The sequence below is a fragment of the Zonotrichia leucophrys genome, chromosome 9 (assembly GCF_028769735.1).
Source record: "Zonotrichia leucophrys gambelii isolate GWCS_2022_RI chromosome 9, RI_Zleu_2.0, whole genome shotgun sequence".
Classification (NCBI taxonomy): Eukaryota; Metazoa; Chordata; class Aves; order Passeriformes; family Passerellidae; genus Zonotrichia; species Zonotrichia leucophrys.
Window position 1 is genome coordinate 21,005,657 of NC_088179.1, and position 16,634 is coordinate 21,022,290.

The 16,634-nt window shown below is 47.8% G+C and overlaps 1 protein-coding gene across 4 annotated transcripts in view; it reads left to right on the forward strand.

The window, feature by feature from the left end:
• The window catches only part of PLD1 (phospholipase D1), a 73,868-nt gene extending 57,889 nt beyond the window's left edge, over nucleotides 1-15,979 (forward strand). For all 4 annotated transcript variants that reach the window (XM_064721587.1, XM_064721586.1, XM_064721589.1 and 1 more), the window contains 8 exons: nucleotides 676-786; nucleotides 1,459-1,547; nucleotides 4,882-4,995; nucleotides 6,410-6,459; nucleotides 7,345-7,479; nucleotides 9,728-9,881; nucleotides 10,488-10,602; nucleotides 11,166-15,979. In XM_064721587.1, the coding sequence (XP_064577657.1) occupies nucleotides 676-786; nucleotides 1,459-1,547; nucleotides 4,882-4,995; nucleotides 6,410-6,459; nucleotides 7,345-7,479; nucleotides 9,728-9,881; nucleotides 10,488-10,602; nucleotides 11,166-11,390 (993 nt within the window). In that variant the 3' untranslated portion in view covers nucleotides 11,391-15,979. The remainder of the gene's footprint in view (nucleotides 1-675; nucleotides 787-1,458; nucleotides 1,548-4,881; nucleotides 4,996-6,409; nucleotides 6,460-7,344; nucleotides 7,480-9,727; nucleotides 9,882-10,487; nucleotides 10,603-11,165) is intronic.
• Nucleotides 15,980-16,634: the final 655 nt, after the last annotated feature.

The following is a 16,634-nucleotide window of genomic DNA, read 5'->3' on the forward strand; positions in this document are numbered from 1 at the left end:
TATTGGTTGGGCTCTCTTGCACAAAAACTGCAGGGTGGAGGGGCAGGACATGCCCTGGCAATCCTGCAGGAATCTACTTTAAAAGTGGATTTCCAGTAAAAACTAAGAAATAAATGTGGGCAGCTGAACAAAAAAAAATTAAAAGTTGTATCATCACAAATGGGATGGTTTGTGCAAGAATTTGGCAGATGAAACAAATGACCTCAAGTGCTGAGGACAAAGGCATGGCTGCGTTATCAGACTGTCTGTATGATTCTGTACAGGCTCCTTGGGGGAAAAACACCCTGCCCCAGCTGGAGACCAGCTTTGGAGTGCTGGACAGATCACTGATGGGGATGTGCATCCCTAAAGCTTGGAAATTTAGGCTGTTTTAAAAGCAGTTTATGATAACACTTTAAGCAAGGGCAAGCATCTGGAGCTGCTCAGGTGGGAGAGCCCAGTAGCACAGCAATGGAACAGGGCTCTTATGTTCTTAATCAAAACATTGCCAAGCATTAATAATATTTCTGCCTGCCTTCTCTCACAATTACAAATGCACTGTAAATGTTGCACTTACTGCCTAATTTAGTGGCAGCCTGGCTGTGCCAGGGAAGAGCCTTGGCCCTGGGATGATTCAGGTGCCATGGTGCTGTCCTGGAGGGACAGAGCTGAAGGTGTTTCTCTCCTGCTCTCCAGGTGATCCGCTCTGCTGCTGACTGGTCTGCTGGCATCAAATACCACGAGGAGTCCATCCACAAGGCCTACATCAGCGTGATAGAGAACAGCAAGCACTACATCTACATAGAGGTCAGTGCCAGGGAGGGCAGGCAGGAGGCTCCTGATGCTCTCAGCATGGCTTGCAGCCACCAGCAGGGTGATTACTTCTTGAGGTTTGATGCTCAGTTTTTAGGCATTTAGACAGATCCTGTACCTTCAGTGGTTTTCAGGCCTGACTGATGGCTGTGTACCCTGACAGCCGTCTGACCATGAGGTGGAAAAAAGTGGACCTCTCCTTTATAAGGCTCTTTGGAAAATTGCCAGCAGCTTTCATGGCCTGTGCAATAGTCTCCCTGTCCCCTGTGTGGCTTTGCAGTGTCCCTTGTGCATGGCCAAACCTCCCACTCACAGGGCAGCTCTTCATCCACACAGCCTTCAGCTGCAGCAATCTCTTGTGTCAGAGTGACACTCAGTGCTGGCTGAATGGAGATGCCTTTTCTGCTCTTTTTTTTTTTTCCCTTAGGCTTTTGTTAGGTTGCTCTTTACATGAACTTTCTAAGGAGTGTGATTAATAAGGACTAATTCATTCCTTAAGCAAGCATAGACACACACATCATTTAATCATAATTTAAAAAAGCCTACAATCCAACGGCACACAAACCCAGCTATCTTTGGTTGCTCTTGGTGTGAAATAAAGCATGCAAATACTTTGGGTTGGTTGCTAGCAGTGTCTGACAGTAGCTTCTCTTGCTTTTCCTGCAGAACCAGTTTTTCATTAGCTGTGCTGATGACAAAGTTGTCTGGAACAAGATCGGTGATGCGATTGCTCAGAGGATTCTTAAAGCTCACAGGTAACCTGTTCTTGATGAGGCAGTGCAACTTTTCAGGTGCATTTCCATGCTGTGGTGCAAAAAAATAACCCCTCAGTGGCCACAGCTGGACAATAGCTGCGCCAACACAGAACTGATGGGTTAAGCATCTGCATTTGCAGCAGTGAGACTCCTGAGTGGTTTCTTTGTATCTATAAAGTGATTTTCTGGACTTACCCCAATATAAATGTATTTTTAACTACAGAATTTGTTTAAAGACAAGTCTTTTGTGCTCTGGTTCAGTGACACCTTTGCTCCATTGCCAATTTGCCTTGAGCTGGGTGGTCAGGCAGTTTCATGGGTGGGAAGTGTGAACTGGGATTTGTGGTTTATTTAAATCATCTAGAGAGGAGCGGCTTCAAACTGGGGAAGCAAACACATTTTGAGGATTTGACTGCAGGGTTCTGCTATTGTTTGACCAACTTTTTCTAGTACATGCTGCAGGGTGTTCACCACCTCCAGTCTTTGCAAGGGGACCACTGTTTGTTCCTGGATGGATTGAATCCAGCCATGCTTTAGACACTCCTTCAGCACACCTAACCCTGTGCTAACATTAATGCCACAGGTTGTGGCTTGTCTTCACTTTGATCCTGGGCAGCCTTGCTCAGGGTTGCTCCCCTGGAGTCTCTTTGAGACATACATTTCATAGTATTAAACTGTTCCCTGCTCCTGCTGGGCTGAAATACAGGAAACTTTCTAAACTTTTCCCTTTCATCTCTCATGGGCTGTTTCACCACACACAGAGATGTTTTCATGTATGGATTATTTTTTCCATATTGTACTTGTCCAGAACTCTGCAGAGCCTGCTTTTCCAGAGGTTCTCTCTCTAAGGTTGCAGGAATTCTGCTCTTTTTTGCACTTGAGCTTGGAAATTCCCTCTTGGATAAAGGCATCCAACCTGAGACAGCCACCAGAGTGCAGGACATGTCTGCAAGGCCACAGGAGCTGCCCTGGGTCAGGCTGTGCTCAGAGCACTGTGGAAAGAAGAGCTCTATTGCAACAGGGATGGCCAGGGTGTTATCTGCTGTGCCATTAACAATGGGGTGGAGTTGCCTGTGATCTGTGTGAGCTGCAGTGAGTAGCCCAAAAAGATGGAAATTAGCTAAGGATGAAAAGGTGGGATGGATTTTCTCACCTATGGTGAATGAGGAGCAGTGCCAGTGCTGCTGGAAATGCTGTTGCTGTGTTTGCAGTGCAGCTTTGAGGCTCAGAGGCAGCTGGACAAAGCATCTTAGGGGCAAGAAGGAGAGCTGGAGAGGGACTTTGGAAAAGGGCATGGGTGATAAGACAAGGGAGATGGCTCTGAAGTCAAAGAGGATTAGATGGAGTATTGGGAAAAAATTCTTCCCTGTGAGGGCGGTGAGGGCTTGGCACAGGCTGCCCAGAGAAGCTGAGGCTGCCCCATCCCTGGAAGTGTCCAAGGCCAGGTTGGACAGGGCTGGGAGCAGCCTGGGACAATGGAAGGTGACCCTGCCATGACTTTGGGACTGGAGGAGCTGTAAGGTCCCTTCCACCCAAACCATTCTGGGATCCTGTGATCTCTGTGCTGATTGATGTCCTCCTGGAGAGCCTCTCTGGTTTGCCTTTCCTGCCTTTGGGAACTGACCACCACAGGTCCTTTGCATCACTTACCTGCTGTTAGCAATGCTACTGAGGCAGCAGCCAGTTCTCCAAGTAATCTGTTACGGTTTTCCCGTTTTATAAAGTTTATGTAATCTGTCATTCTGTCCAGATACTAAAAGTCTGTCTGAAAAGGGAGTCACACAGATTCTTAGTGACCCATTTCCAGATATGATGCTCACTTTGCATTACTCCTATTGTATGCCAGGGTTGTGCTGGCTTAATGTTGGCAATTCCTAACTGAATATTAGGTTCAAATTCTGCATTACCAAAGATTTAAAAGTAAATTCAGACCTAAATGGTTTGTATCACAATGCTAATTTTCCAAACTGCCCCAGGAGAACAGCATTTAATTATAAACTAAGGTCTGTAGTGAGCTTGTATACTTCTCACTCTTCTAGACTAAATATTTTCTACTGATGTTATTAATAATGTTCTTTTCTTGGTTTCCTTTTCTTTTTTTATGGGTGGCTCTCTAGGCAGTTTAGTAAACACTGTCCTTGTACAAACAAGCTGCTTTTTGGGGAATGCTTTTGTTGGTAGACCTTTCTCATGATACAAACAGACTTGGTTTCACAGTCTCTTGTGTTTGGGTAAGGCCTCATTAACTATTTCTGAGCTCTACTGGCAAACCAGAGCCAGTCTGCAGTGCCCAGCACAGCTGGAAGGAAGCTCTGGTTGAAATGAGACACACAGGTCCTCATTGTCTCCCTCCCAGCTCAGATGGGACCCCAGTGCTTCACAATTCCCACCCCCCTAAAGTCACAGGCATGGCTTGCCCAAGGAAGGAGTTCTGCTAGCAAAAACTGCAGACTGGCTCTTCCTCAGAGTGCTGCTGAAATGGATTTGTGCTGATCAAACTGTGTTTGCCATCTAGTGGCAGCATCCTTCCATGGAGCATCATCCTCCTCCTCTTCCTGCTCCTGCAGGGCACAGAGCAGGGAATTCCCAGGGGCACCTGGAAAGTGCTCTCAGAGCAGATGCACCTGGCATTTGTCAGCAGAGGAAACCCAAAGGGAGCTTTGGGAAAAGCCCCAAGCAGTGCCACAATAGTAGCTTTTGTTCTGAATGGGGTCAGGATTAGTTTGGAGAACTCTGGAACTGAGATTTTTGGGTGCTGTGATGTATCAAGGATATATTTGCCTTCCCCTAGTGATCAATGTTTTGCTTGTGCTCTGAACTTTTTTCACCTTTTGTGGAAACCTTTGTCCTGTTTGCACTCTCTCAATCTTGGGTTTCTGACTTCTGAGAACCAGGAGGCAGTGGGAATGTTGGGTTAGGTTTTGGGTTTCTGTAAGCTTTGCTGTGCTCAGCCAGGCAGCTGTCCCCACCAGTCTGCACCAGGATCAGTGTGACTGGCCTATTGAGGTACTCAAACTTCTGTAGTGGCAGACACAATCTGAAAAATCTTTAGCCTGCCCTGGAATTGCAGTAAAAATGGGTTTCTTTTCCTTTAGCTTCTTTTGTTGTTAGCTGAGAGTAAATTATTCTCTGTGCTCCTGAAGGAGCTCTCAGAGCAGCACTGATGGCAGGTGATGATTTCCTGGAAATGCACTTCACGCTTTGCTCCCTTAAAATCTGTGTGGTGGCCTTGGATGGGAACCAGCTCAGCCATCTCAGGGGAAGTGAGACTGAGGGTAGTTCACCTGGTGTGAAGCTTGCCCAGGCTGACATTGCCCACGCTCTCTGTTCCCAGGGAGAACCGGCGGTTCCGAGTGTACGTGGTGATCCCGCTGCTGCCCGGCTTCGAAGGGGACATCTCCACAGGAGGGGGCAACGCCCTGCAGGCCATCATGCACTTCAACTACAGGTACCTCACCAGCTCTCAGAGCCCCCTGCACACCCCCACTGCTGCAGGGGGTCCCCAAGCCCCCCCTGCCATCAGTGGGACCAGCAGGGACAGAGCTTTGGGCAGCCTGGTCTTGGGCAAGGTGTTCCTACCCATGGCAGGGGCATGGAGCTAGATGAGCTCTAAGGCTCAACCAACCCAAACCATTCTATGAGTTGTTTGCTGTAGCCATATTTTCTGAAAAATCCTTTCCTGAGAAGCTGAGAGGCCTCAGGAACAAAATGTAAACAAAGGTTATCTGCTGCTGTGGAATGCAACAGGTGCATCTGGGATTGGTCTCATGTAGTTGTTTCTAATTAATGGCCAATCACAGTCAGCTGGCTCAGACTCTGTCTGAGACACAAACCTTTGTTATCATTCTTTCCTTTGCTATTCTTAGCTAACCTTCTGATTAAATTATTTCTTCTATCCTTTTAGTATAGTTTTAATATAATATATATCATAAAATAATAAATCAAGCCTTCTGAAACACAGAGTCAAATCCTCGTCTCTTCCCTCATCCTAAGACCCCTGTGAACACCGTCACATTTTCCACTTTGCTGATTAATCAGACTTGCTGACCAAGATTTATCTCCAAATCTGCCTTTTTGGCCAATACTTGGCCTGGCTCTGCCTGTTGGCCCCGTGCAGGCAATGGCATCTTCCCCAGTGTGAGTCCCCTGCTGCAGGATGGATGTTTTGGGGGAGCACTTGCAGCCCAGTAGATCTCACAGGAAGGACTGAGAATGCAGCAGGGTGAGAAATGTTGAAGGCAAAATGGTCCAAGATGGTTTTACTGGAAAGTTGCTATGTTATGGTATGGCCAGGGCACAGTCAGTGTGCAGAGACTGCTGCAGCCCTCAGAGTGAAATCCCCCTTGTCTGCTGGCCTGCAGGGCTCCTGCTGCACCTCCAGGAGGATGAGGGGCAGGGGACACAAGCAGATGGAAAGTAGAACATTCCCCTGACCCTTCTGCCTGAGTTTCTTCCTGCAAGGGCAGCCAGAGGAGATTGCCCATGGGTTGGTTGGTTCTCAGTGAAATTCCAGCTGCGGCTTTTCCAGCCCAGCCATAATCACACAAACTCCCTGACCTGGTGTTCTGCACGTGTTCTTAACGTGATTTCACACCCAGGCCTGGCACAGGGGGTAGCAGCCCTGCTTGTCACACATTTACAATCATTGCTACGTGCTCTGGAAGGCAGAAGTGCTCCCCAGCTCCTCTGTAGGTTGGAATAAGCTCCTTTTAGAACATGAGCAGTAGTAACAGTCCTTTGGGAAAAGAAGCACCCTGTTTGAGAGGCAGCTGTGTTTGTGATTCACCCCACCCAGTTCTGCTCCAGCACAAGCTCCTGTGTGCAGCCACGGGGGTGCTCATGGCTGCCTACCTTCTTTCCAGGACCATGTGCCGGGGGGAAAACTCCATCTTGGGCCAGCTGAAGGCAGAGGGTAAGAACTTTATTCCTCTCCTCTGTGTTGTTTACTTTGGATGCTGCTGTTTGGAGGATGCATCTGTAACCCATCATGCAGCACGTGCTGCGGGCTCGTGGGGCTGAGAGAGACCTCCTCCTTGTCCATCCTCCCACGGGGAGCTCTGCTGGGTCACACAGGCCATGGCCACTTGTCAGAATTCAGACCTGGCTGCAGCCCTGATCCAGAGGAGGGGAGCACCCCAGGGAGGAGCCCAGCACAGTTGCAGCTGCTCAGGATTGTGTTATTTGGAAAATGTCCTGAGCGAGGTCACGCTTCTGGAGCCATGGATCCCACACAGGGTTTATTTCTGGCAGTTGTCAGATGTGGAGAGGAAGAACCTGCCTAAGCAGGAGGCTGTTTCCTTGCCATGAGGAATCCTGCTGGAATTTGCTCTGCTGGGAATCGGAGCACTGTGAAAACTCACATAATCACAAACACTGGGACGGTGCATAATGCCTCATTTGTTCTAGGTCCTGTTGTAAATCTGAACTGCACACAAGTGCATTAGGACACATTTGCCATACTGAGCATGGACAAAACACCTGCTTCCAGCCTCCTTTCTGCAGCATCTGCAGAAAAACAGTCTCATAGTCCACTTATTGTGCTGTGCCCAGGAGACTGGAGTAATTTCTCACTGAAGTGGGAGTCTCTGAGCAGGCAGCAGATCAGAGCAGCACAATGAGCTCACAAGCAAATTTTCAAATCTGTTTTTTTTAAAAACTCTTTCTTTTATCTGTTCATTTATAAGTTTTAAAAGTCAAAAGTGAACTGTTACTCATAGGGGTCTTCATGTAAACAAGGTCTTTTTTTTTCTCTTCCACCTCCCTCATGCCATCAATTTTCTTGTCTTTTAATTTTCAGTTGGAGATAAGTGGATAAACTACATATCCTTCTGTGGCCTTCGAACATATGCAGAGCTGGAAGGAAAACTGGTCACAGAGCTCATCTATGTGCACAGCAAACTGCTCATTGCTGATGACAACACAGTTATAATTGGTGAGCAGGGGCTCTCAGGAGGGGTTTGGGGCACTGGGTTCTACCTGGATCAATCCCTTCCCATCCCCATGCACAGTGCAGGCTGCAGTGCCTTGGACTTTGCTATGCTGTCATTTCTTTTGTGAGAAATATTTTGTTGTTTAAAAAAAAAAAAAAAAAACCCAAAACCCCAACTCATAAATTCATCAAGAGGGAAAAAAGGATTCAGAGGGCTGTCATTTCATTTGTTTTTCAAAAATCTTTTAAATCTGTGTGTAACCGTGAAGAGAATCCCAGTGCAGGGAATATTGTCCATCTGTCTTGTATCAAACTCTGCTCTAGCAGGAAGACTTGTGAGACTTGTCATCTGTTCCTGAAAGAACAGAATGTGCTGTAAAATTTGGAAGGTTTGGACAACATGTGTCATGTGTCAGCTCCGTTTCCTAAGAATGGGACAATATGCTATAGGGAGTAATAGATATCATTTCATCCTCTTCTCTTACCTTATTTATTATGAGAACATGAAGCAAAGACAAGAGAGTTCAGACTCAGAGCTCTGCACTGCAGCAGAACTTCAGCCTGTTTCTTTAAAGAAGCCCTTCTTGAGCTGTTACATCAGCAATAAAAGCTTTGCCAAGGAATACCTTAATACCAGATTTTACAAGACTCAAAATACTCCCTCCCTTCAAAGCAGATGCCCTGTGGTGAGGTTTGCTCCTCTGACACCTTCTCAGATCCTGTCCCCAGTGCACAGGGTGGCTCTGAGGTGGTTTGATATCACAGCAGGAGCTGTGTTGTTCCAGCTGGGATGGTCTGGGGGGCTTGAGGCAGCTCTTAGTTTTTATTTTCTGTACCTATAAGCTTGAGGGTAGATTTTATACAGCCTGTGCATCTCTGCTGCCTGGTGAGAGGATGGGAAGTCATCCCTTTTCCACATAAGAGAGTGCATGGAAATTAAGTGCTCATGGAGCTCCTGGGCTGGAGGAGGGGGTGAAAGGACAGAGAGGCACTTAGCTGGATTTTCCTCTGGAGATGTTGGCTCCTCTGGAGTTAATCCAGTTCCTGGGGAGGCTCAATGGCTAACTGCAGCCTGGGGGTCTCTTACAGCTGTGTCTGGAGATTTTTTTATTGTTGTTTTGGCCCTTTCTGTGGGTTAATGACCTCATTATGCCTATCCCTCCCTAAATCTTGCTGTTCCCTTGGAGCCAACAGCTGCAAGCAAACAGTGTTCCCCCATGCCCTGCTTTCTGATGTCTGTGTAGGACAGAGAAACCTGTCTGGGGAACAAAGCCTCAGCTGGTCTTGAGCAGATGCCCCTGAATGGCACAGCAACCTGATCTAGTGGAAAGTTTCCCTGACCATGGCAGGGAGGTTAAAAGGAGAGGAGCTTGAAAGTGTTTTCCAAGCCAAAGCATTCTGTGATTTAACCAGAGAGCTCATCCTGCCTCAGGTTAACTGAGTATCCAAACCAAATGCAGTTCAGACTTTTTTAAAGATGTGTGGCTCCTTCAGCAAAAGCATCTGAGAAGTTACAGAAAGAACAAATTTTGAAAATGTTGGCCTGGGCTTGGCTGTGGTTTAATTTTCCATTGAAGCCTACAAAAATTAGTTGGGTTTTTTTTCTCTCTCCCCCAGCTCCTCTCAGGGTCTGTGTTTCCATAAGGAAGCCCCTGGCTGATGCCTGGGCTTACCTAGAAACAGAGGCCAGACAAAGTTAAAAAGATAAAAGTGGATTTATTTATTGAAGGACCTTCAGGTACATTAAGGGCAGACGAAGCCTCTCCAAGGGGCTACACCCAAAATGGACAATGGTCATGAGCTTCTCAGACAGATATAAGTTTGGGCTATAGTATATGACTTCATTACCTGAATCTATTTATAGATTATAGATCTAATTATATGCCAATTTACTCCCCACCCTGATTCACTTTGGTTTATACTTTTTGGGGCCTGGGGCAGATGGTGTCCTTGGTTCTCAGGCTTAGACGGATCTGACCAAAATGTGAAGAGAGCTTACTAATATGGAGTTCAGATTTACAAACTAATGCAGTCCAGGATCTGAAAAACACAACAGCTAAAACCTTAAATACAATAACTAAAACCTTCATGCATCAGGTTGGGGATTTACCTGTTGGAGCTGTGGGTGTTCCCCATGGGACCAAGAGGTGCAGAGGTGCCAGGGGTGGGAGTGGAGGGTGGTGATGGAGGCTGTGCAGGAGCACCTGGAGCAGCAGCGATTCATTGCCTGTGCCTGTCGTGCCCTGCCCAGGCTCTGCCAACATCAACGACCGCAGCATGCTGGGCAAGAGGGACAGTGAGATGGCCATCATCGTGCAGGACAGCGACACCGTGCCCTCGCTCATGGACGGCCAGGAGTTCCGCGCCGGCCGCTTCGCGCAGTCCCTGCGCCTGCGCTGCTTCAGGTGCGCCTGGGGGACACAGCAGGCATGGGGGACAGGGGACAGGGGAGGGCTTGCTCAGGCCTCACCTGCCCCCACAGCCTTTCTAACCAATGGGCTAACACTGCCTGCCCAAGCTCTGCTTGGCCTGCGCTTAGCCCAGGGTTTTGCTGCTGTTTCCTCACACTGCTCCCCAGCTTGGCAGCTTGATTTTACAAATTATTTTTGCTCTGGGATTTCACTAGCAGAGCTCATAAACAAGTGGTATTTCCCCTCCAGATCCCGTTTGCACACTCTCTCAATCTTGGGTGGCAATGTCACTTTTTAAAGGAAGCTTCTTTGCTGGGAGCAGCCATCTGGCCCACAACACAGCCATTTTTAGTTTAAGGCCTTTTCCTTTTTTTTTTTCCCCACCCTGTTTCCCATCTGGCCAGTTACTGCACAGAAGAAAAGGAGAAAATCAAGCAGCTTTAGAGCTGAGAGATTATCACAGGGCATGGGAGTGGGAGGGTACTGGGAGCACACAGGGTTTGGCAAGTCCCAAGGAAACTCCTTGTCTCCTGGCATTTATCAGGAGGGGAGTGCCCAGTGCCTCAGCCTGTGTGAGCATCCATCCCTTTCTCTTCTCAGGGTTGTCCTTGGCGGCTCTGACCTCAACCCAGAACACCAGGATCCCGTCTGTGACAAATTCTTCAAGGAGGTGTGGATTGCCACAGCAGCTCGGAATGCCACCATCTTTGATAAAGTGAGGAGCACAGCAGCTTCCCCCTCCCTCCATCGCTCACAAGGGCAGCAGATGCCAATGGGAGCAACAGCACAGGGAGGGCAAAGAGAGCAGGTCCAGTTCCTGGGGCAGGACTTTCAGAGATGTTTGAAGGAATGAGTAGTGTCAGATGCAAGAGCTGTGAACAGGAAACTGGAGCTGGTGCATTCTCAGTGTGACAGCACCCGTGAAGGCAGCAGATCAGATTTCTCCTTGTGTTTGCATCAACTGTAGCTCCAGTGAATGGCCATGGTGTAGTTACTACTTGTAATTAGCCACAGTGTAACTGGAGTAGAAGAAAATTTTACTTCTGCCTTTTAATGAGCTTTTGCAGTGATCAGAAAAGGCCCTGGAGCTTCCCCTCTGCCTGCTCCAGCCTCATCCAGGGCAGGCACTTACCTCTTCCCTCCCTGTTCTCTGGGCTGTTCATTCAGTCACTCCCATCCTGGGGAATTTGCACTGGAAGCTTGGTTCTGTCTCAGGAGCTCTGCATTGCTGCATTTCCCCTGCATTGACAGGTGATTTTTTGTTTCTGTTCTGCTCAGGTGTTTCGATGCCTTCCCAGTGACCAGGTGAATAATTTAGCCCAACTGCGTGATTTCATCAGCAAGCCCAAATTAGCAACTGATGATCCTGTGAAAGCAGCAGAAGAATTGAAAAAGATTCGTGGGTTTTTAGTACAATTCCCCTTTCGTTTTCTGGAGGAAGAAAACTTGCTTCCCTCTGTTGGAACAAAGGAGTCCATGGTACCCATGGAGGTTTGGACTTAAGAAGATGAAGCAGAGTGCTTTACCTTTTAAAGTCTTGTTCTCAGGAGAGAAATTAATGAAAAATACGGGATTTTGGAATGTGAAAGAAGACAAAAAGCTTCTCCACCAAGGTAATGAGCCCTTCAGAAGGATTTTGGTAGAGGAACTTGAAGCAAATCAACACTAGCAGACAAGAGGAGCAGAAAAACTTGGAAATGGTGGCAGACAGAAGTTTAACTTCTGGAGAAGTTACTTCTTCAGGCATGTTCTGAGCATCTGAAGGATGCAGGCTGCTTCCTAGGACAGGAACTGACTCCCAGTCGATGTTGTCACCACTGCCAGCTGTATCCTGTGGTTGTGATCGTGCTGTGGCTGCACAGGAGGCCTGGGCTGCCTGTGCTGCTGCTCAGGCTTTGGGTGTCTGCACCTTGGCTCGCTGGAGTTCCCCATCTCACCCCTCCACATGCCATCAGAGCACACTGTGCAGCCCTGCCACTGCTGGGAAGTGCCATTTGCTGCTGCCTTGGGCTGTCCTGCAGCTTTCTGAGTGTGTTTCACTTCTTAAAGGAAGCAGACTAACAATCCTGTATCAGAATCAGCATTTCGGTCTCTTCATCCCTTCAGGGGAAAAAATCCTCTTCCTATTGCAGCTGGAGCAATCAGCAGCCCTCAGGCTTGGCAGAAGGCAGTCTCTGGAGGTGCTGGAGATCACTGGAGCTTGCTGGCCTTTGCAGACACAGCACATCAGCTTGGTCCCACTGAGTGTGACTGTTTTCCTCAGGAGAGGATCAAGGTTCCAACTCAAGCCTGAGGTGTGCAGAGCTGGGGGAAGCCAAGGCCCTGCATGTGACAGGACTGAGACTGGAGAGGCAGCGTGATCTGAACCAGGCTCTGCACTCTGCTTGTGTGTTCATCTTGCAGCACATGGGGAGATTTTCATTTCCATCCCTTTCCCCCTACTCAAAAGAAGGGAAAGGCCAGTAAGCTGACACCATGCTCAGACCAAGCTGATGTGTGGATTTGTAGATGGGGTGAAGGGGAGCAGATGACAAAGCCTTGTCTCTGCTCTGCTTTGTGACTGAACCAGCCACAGCCTTGAGTGCAGTCATGCAGGATGTGTCTTCCCAAGCAGAGTAAAACTCAGCATGCACATTCCTGTTTCACATTGCTGTAAGAAACTTTCCAAAGCTCTTTTGCACCTCCCTGCACAGAGCAGTTCAATCCAGCATCCTGGGAAAAACACTACAGTTCCTGGGTTAGGACCTGGTGTGGTGGGCACCAGCCTGGGTGTGACCCCATGCTCCATCCTGCAGTGAGGCCTTGTCTCCCAGTTCCATGTCCAGCTCCAGCCTGAGGTGTTCCTGGCAGCCTGCAGTGCTTTGCCAGCCACTGGGATAATGGAGCATTGGGAAACGATTCAGGAGAGTTGGATCTGGAGGAGTGGGAGGCTGAGCTCTTCTGCTGCCCCTATCCAGGCATCCCTTCCCTTCCCAGGGTTATACTGTGCCCAACACTCCTTGGTCAGAAGGCCCAGTGAACTGGTATTTATTTTATTTCACAGATGGATTTATATTTTTTCTTTTCTACGTCTTCCAGCAGTTTTTAACTGGAAAATAATCCCACTGGTCACCTACCTATGCCCAAAGGGTAGCTGGCATGACATTTTAGCTGATTGCCTTGTGTGTTCAGACCTGTAAATAGGCATCAGCTTATTCTGTCCCTGCTGCATCACCCAAATAGGGAACAAACCCCAGATGTTCTTCCAAATCTCAGCCCATTCCTACAGCTTCCACTGTTTTACATTTGTGTTTTGTAGATGCAGTTGCCTCCTATGCTCCTTTCTGGCATCTGTGGTCTGGTTCACCTTTGGGAAGTGCATGTGCAGCATTTTATGTGCTCGAGTCCAGGGGGTTGATGGTTTTACCTGGCATGCTGTAAGCACAGAAATATCTTCCCTTGACATTTTTTCTCTTAAAAAACCTGACCTAGGGTCACCCCCTGCAGAGCCAAAGCAATGCGTGCCCTGGCCATTTCTAATCAGAAAGATCAAAGGTGTCCTGTGATTTCACATCAGCGCAGGGTCAGAGCTTTTCTCTCCTGATGTTTTTAGCTGTTTTAGTTTGACTGAAGCTGCTGACTTTAAACAATTACAGCCTGCCAGAGAATTCTTGTCAGTCACACAGGTCCATGTTCAGAGTCAGAAATTGTTCAACCCCACCACCTGCGCACTGAACCTTGAAGTGCAACGCTCCTGTCACCTTCTAAGTGCTCTTATTCTCCTCCTCCTCATATTAGCAGAGGTTTTTATAATTGTTAAATTATCCTTACACTGTCTTTTAAAATGGTAGGTTGCTAATTGTTTGGGCTTTTAACTCCAGAGGTGTTAAGTCCCCCTCTGCCAGGCTGCTTTGGGGAACAACCACTCCGGCTCTGCAATGCTCAGTAGCTGCTGGTCCCCAGTGACACAGCAGAGCCATGGAGGGACATGTAATCGACTGATTTGGTGTGAGAAGGTGCTGATTAAGGAGGTCTTTCATTACTGAGGTAGCAGACAGGCCTGATGCTGGCTCTCTGGCTGGGAGGAGGTTCCCCTCTGTGGAAGCAGAGGCACTGTGCTGACCATCCCTGCCCTGGGTTGGTGCTAAATTCCTGATACCAGGAGTTTAGAGACATTCCAGTGCAAGCAGGGTGTGCAGCCTGAGCACAGTGAGGAGAGCCCAGCATTCCCCAAAGCTTGTGGGGCCATCAGGTTCCCTGTGGAAGCAGCTCTGCTCACCCCAGACAGACAGACAGGAGGGCTGGACCACTCCAGTGAAGGCCCTGCTCATTCACAGCCCAGGCTGTGCTGTCTGGAGCTGCCTCCTTGGGTCCTGTCTGCTGCAGGTTTGTTTCTTACATTAAGAAGCCTGTGAGGTTGAACACCTTGAGAGAGTTGGTTTGTGCACCTGAACAATCACTGCTTCTTAGTCTGTCATACCAGTGTGGGCCTCAGACTGGAGAGGGTCACCCACGGTACCCAGAGCTGGAACCAGAGATGTGGATTCAAGCACTAGCAACCCCAGAAACATCAGCTGTTTCTTGTGGCATTTATTTGTTACAACAATAGGGAATGAGAAATTCTCCCCGGCTCAGACTTTATTTTGTAATTCAACCCGAGTAGAACACTTCTTTTCCCTTTAAATTATTCTTTAACAGGTATCATTTTGAGAACTCATGCTTCTTTCCTTAAATTTTAATGGTCTAATATTTTTAAATATGTATTTTGATGTATAGATATTGGATTGGATGAATGTTTCACTGTAAAGTTAATGCATGATCTAAAAATGAGGGATAAAATGTCATTGTCTGCAAGAACTGTACTAAAACCAGTTTATAGGAGAACCACTCCATGGAAGAGGCAAAGTGCTCAGCTCAGTATCTGTCTCTTGGTCTCAGTTTGTCCCCTGACTTGGTGAGCTGTGCTCCATTAAACCCCAAACACTCCATTTTCCTTTCTTTTGATCACAACATGATTTTGCAATGCTGGTGCTGTCCCTGGGAAAAGCTCAGTGCAGGTGTTGCTTGGCTGGGACTCTCCCATGAATTATTTCCAATGAATTTTTTCCTTCCAGAGGGAGCATCCCTGTACAATCAAGTGCAGATGTGCTGTTGTTATTTCAGTGTAACCAGCCTTGAACACTGGTGGCAAGGACACTCTGGGGGCTGTGTCTGGTCACAGAGCTGCATTTTGGGGACACTCCCATACAAGTGTGAGAGAGCTGTAGGATAATGCCATTTCCCTCTCCTGCTGCATGTGGAGCCCCAGATCCAGGCTGGGCTAGGCTGACCCCTCTCAGCAGAGCATTTCATGGGGAAGAAAAGCAGAGCAGGATATGAGCAGAGTGCCCCAGAGATGTGAACACCCTGTCACAGCTCCTGGCACTCATTCTGCAAATGGATTCAGCCAAGCAGTGGCTGCTGCCCTGCTGAGGTCCTGCTGGAGCCAGGAGCTCTGCAGGATCCTGCTTCAATCCCAGAGTGAATCATGGCACTGAATCAAGGCCAGCCTGGGAATCTCAGTGTATCCAAGTGGAGCTGCCCCAGTCACCACACATCGACCACTGAATGCAATGATCCTCTTAGGGTGTCACTTTTTTCCCCCCTATTTTCCTTTCCCTGCCTGCTTTCTTGTTAGATTTTCCAGTATTTGTGGTTATTCTATTTTTAACCTTCCAGTGTCTTCATAAGATCTCCTCTATGTAAATAATTCCAACTTTCCCTAGTCCTGACTCTAGGGAAATGAGAAAAAGTGTCCAAAAGTCACCATTTTAGGAACATTTTGTTGTGTTTTGCAGGTTTTTTTTTGAAATTATGTCTCTAGCTAACCTAATCCGCAAAAGGAGAGCTTCCACTTGGGGTGTGAGCGCAGGTCTCCGTGCATCCCTCCCTTGACTGTGCTGCTGTGATACAGAATATCCCTTCTGTGAAGGCCGCTGGAATTGAGTTTTGTATCCTTGTTCCTGCTAACCATGGCTTTCCTTTCCACTCTGTTTGTATCTGGTAAATGAATGTGTATTAATGGACTGAAAATACAACAGATCATCACGTCAGAACGTTTGGCTTTGGTGTCTTTCTCCTTGTTTTGGGGGCCTCATCCTGCCTTGAGTTCTGCCCTTGCTCTGTATCAGCAGCCAAGACGTGAGGGGGAAAGGCCCAGAATAGCAATAAAAAAGGCTAGACTTGAGTCATTTGGGTTTTCCTGGGAGAGGGAAATTGCTGGGGTGAAACAGCATAGAAAGAAAATTGGACTTCTTGAATAGATTAAAAAGTCGTGGTTTAAAGGAGTTTTAATAATCCAAAAGCATTATGAAAGGCACAGACAAAAATGCTCTGTCTCCAAAATAAAATTAACTTGCCCCTGTCTATTTTAACTTCCAGTAAAGGAAATTCAGCACAGAGAGAGAGGAAGAAGCAGCTGCCTGTTGTCCTCCAGGGGCAGAAGAGATTAATAAAGCATCAGTGGCATTTCCAAGCTCTCCTGCAAACTGAAAACATATTAACTTCTCCATTTCTTAGGTTTCATCTCCTTCCTCAGATGCCAGAGGGCTCTCTGCATCTTCAGAACTTCCAAACCCAATCTGTGTCCTCGACAGACACAATAAACCAAGACAGCAGAGCCAGAGGGTGAGGCAGGGTAGGTAAGGGACATCAGGCACTGGTGAGTGCCACTCCTGAGTGACACTGTCGGCTTCTGCTGCCACTCCAGCATCCCCCTGCTGATATGTG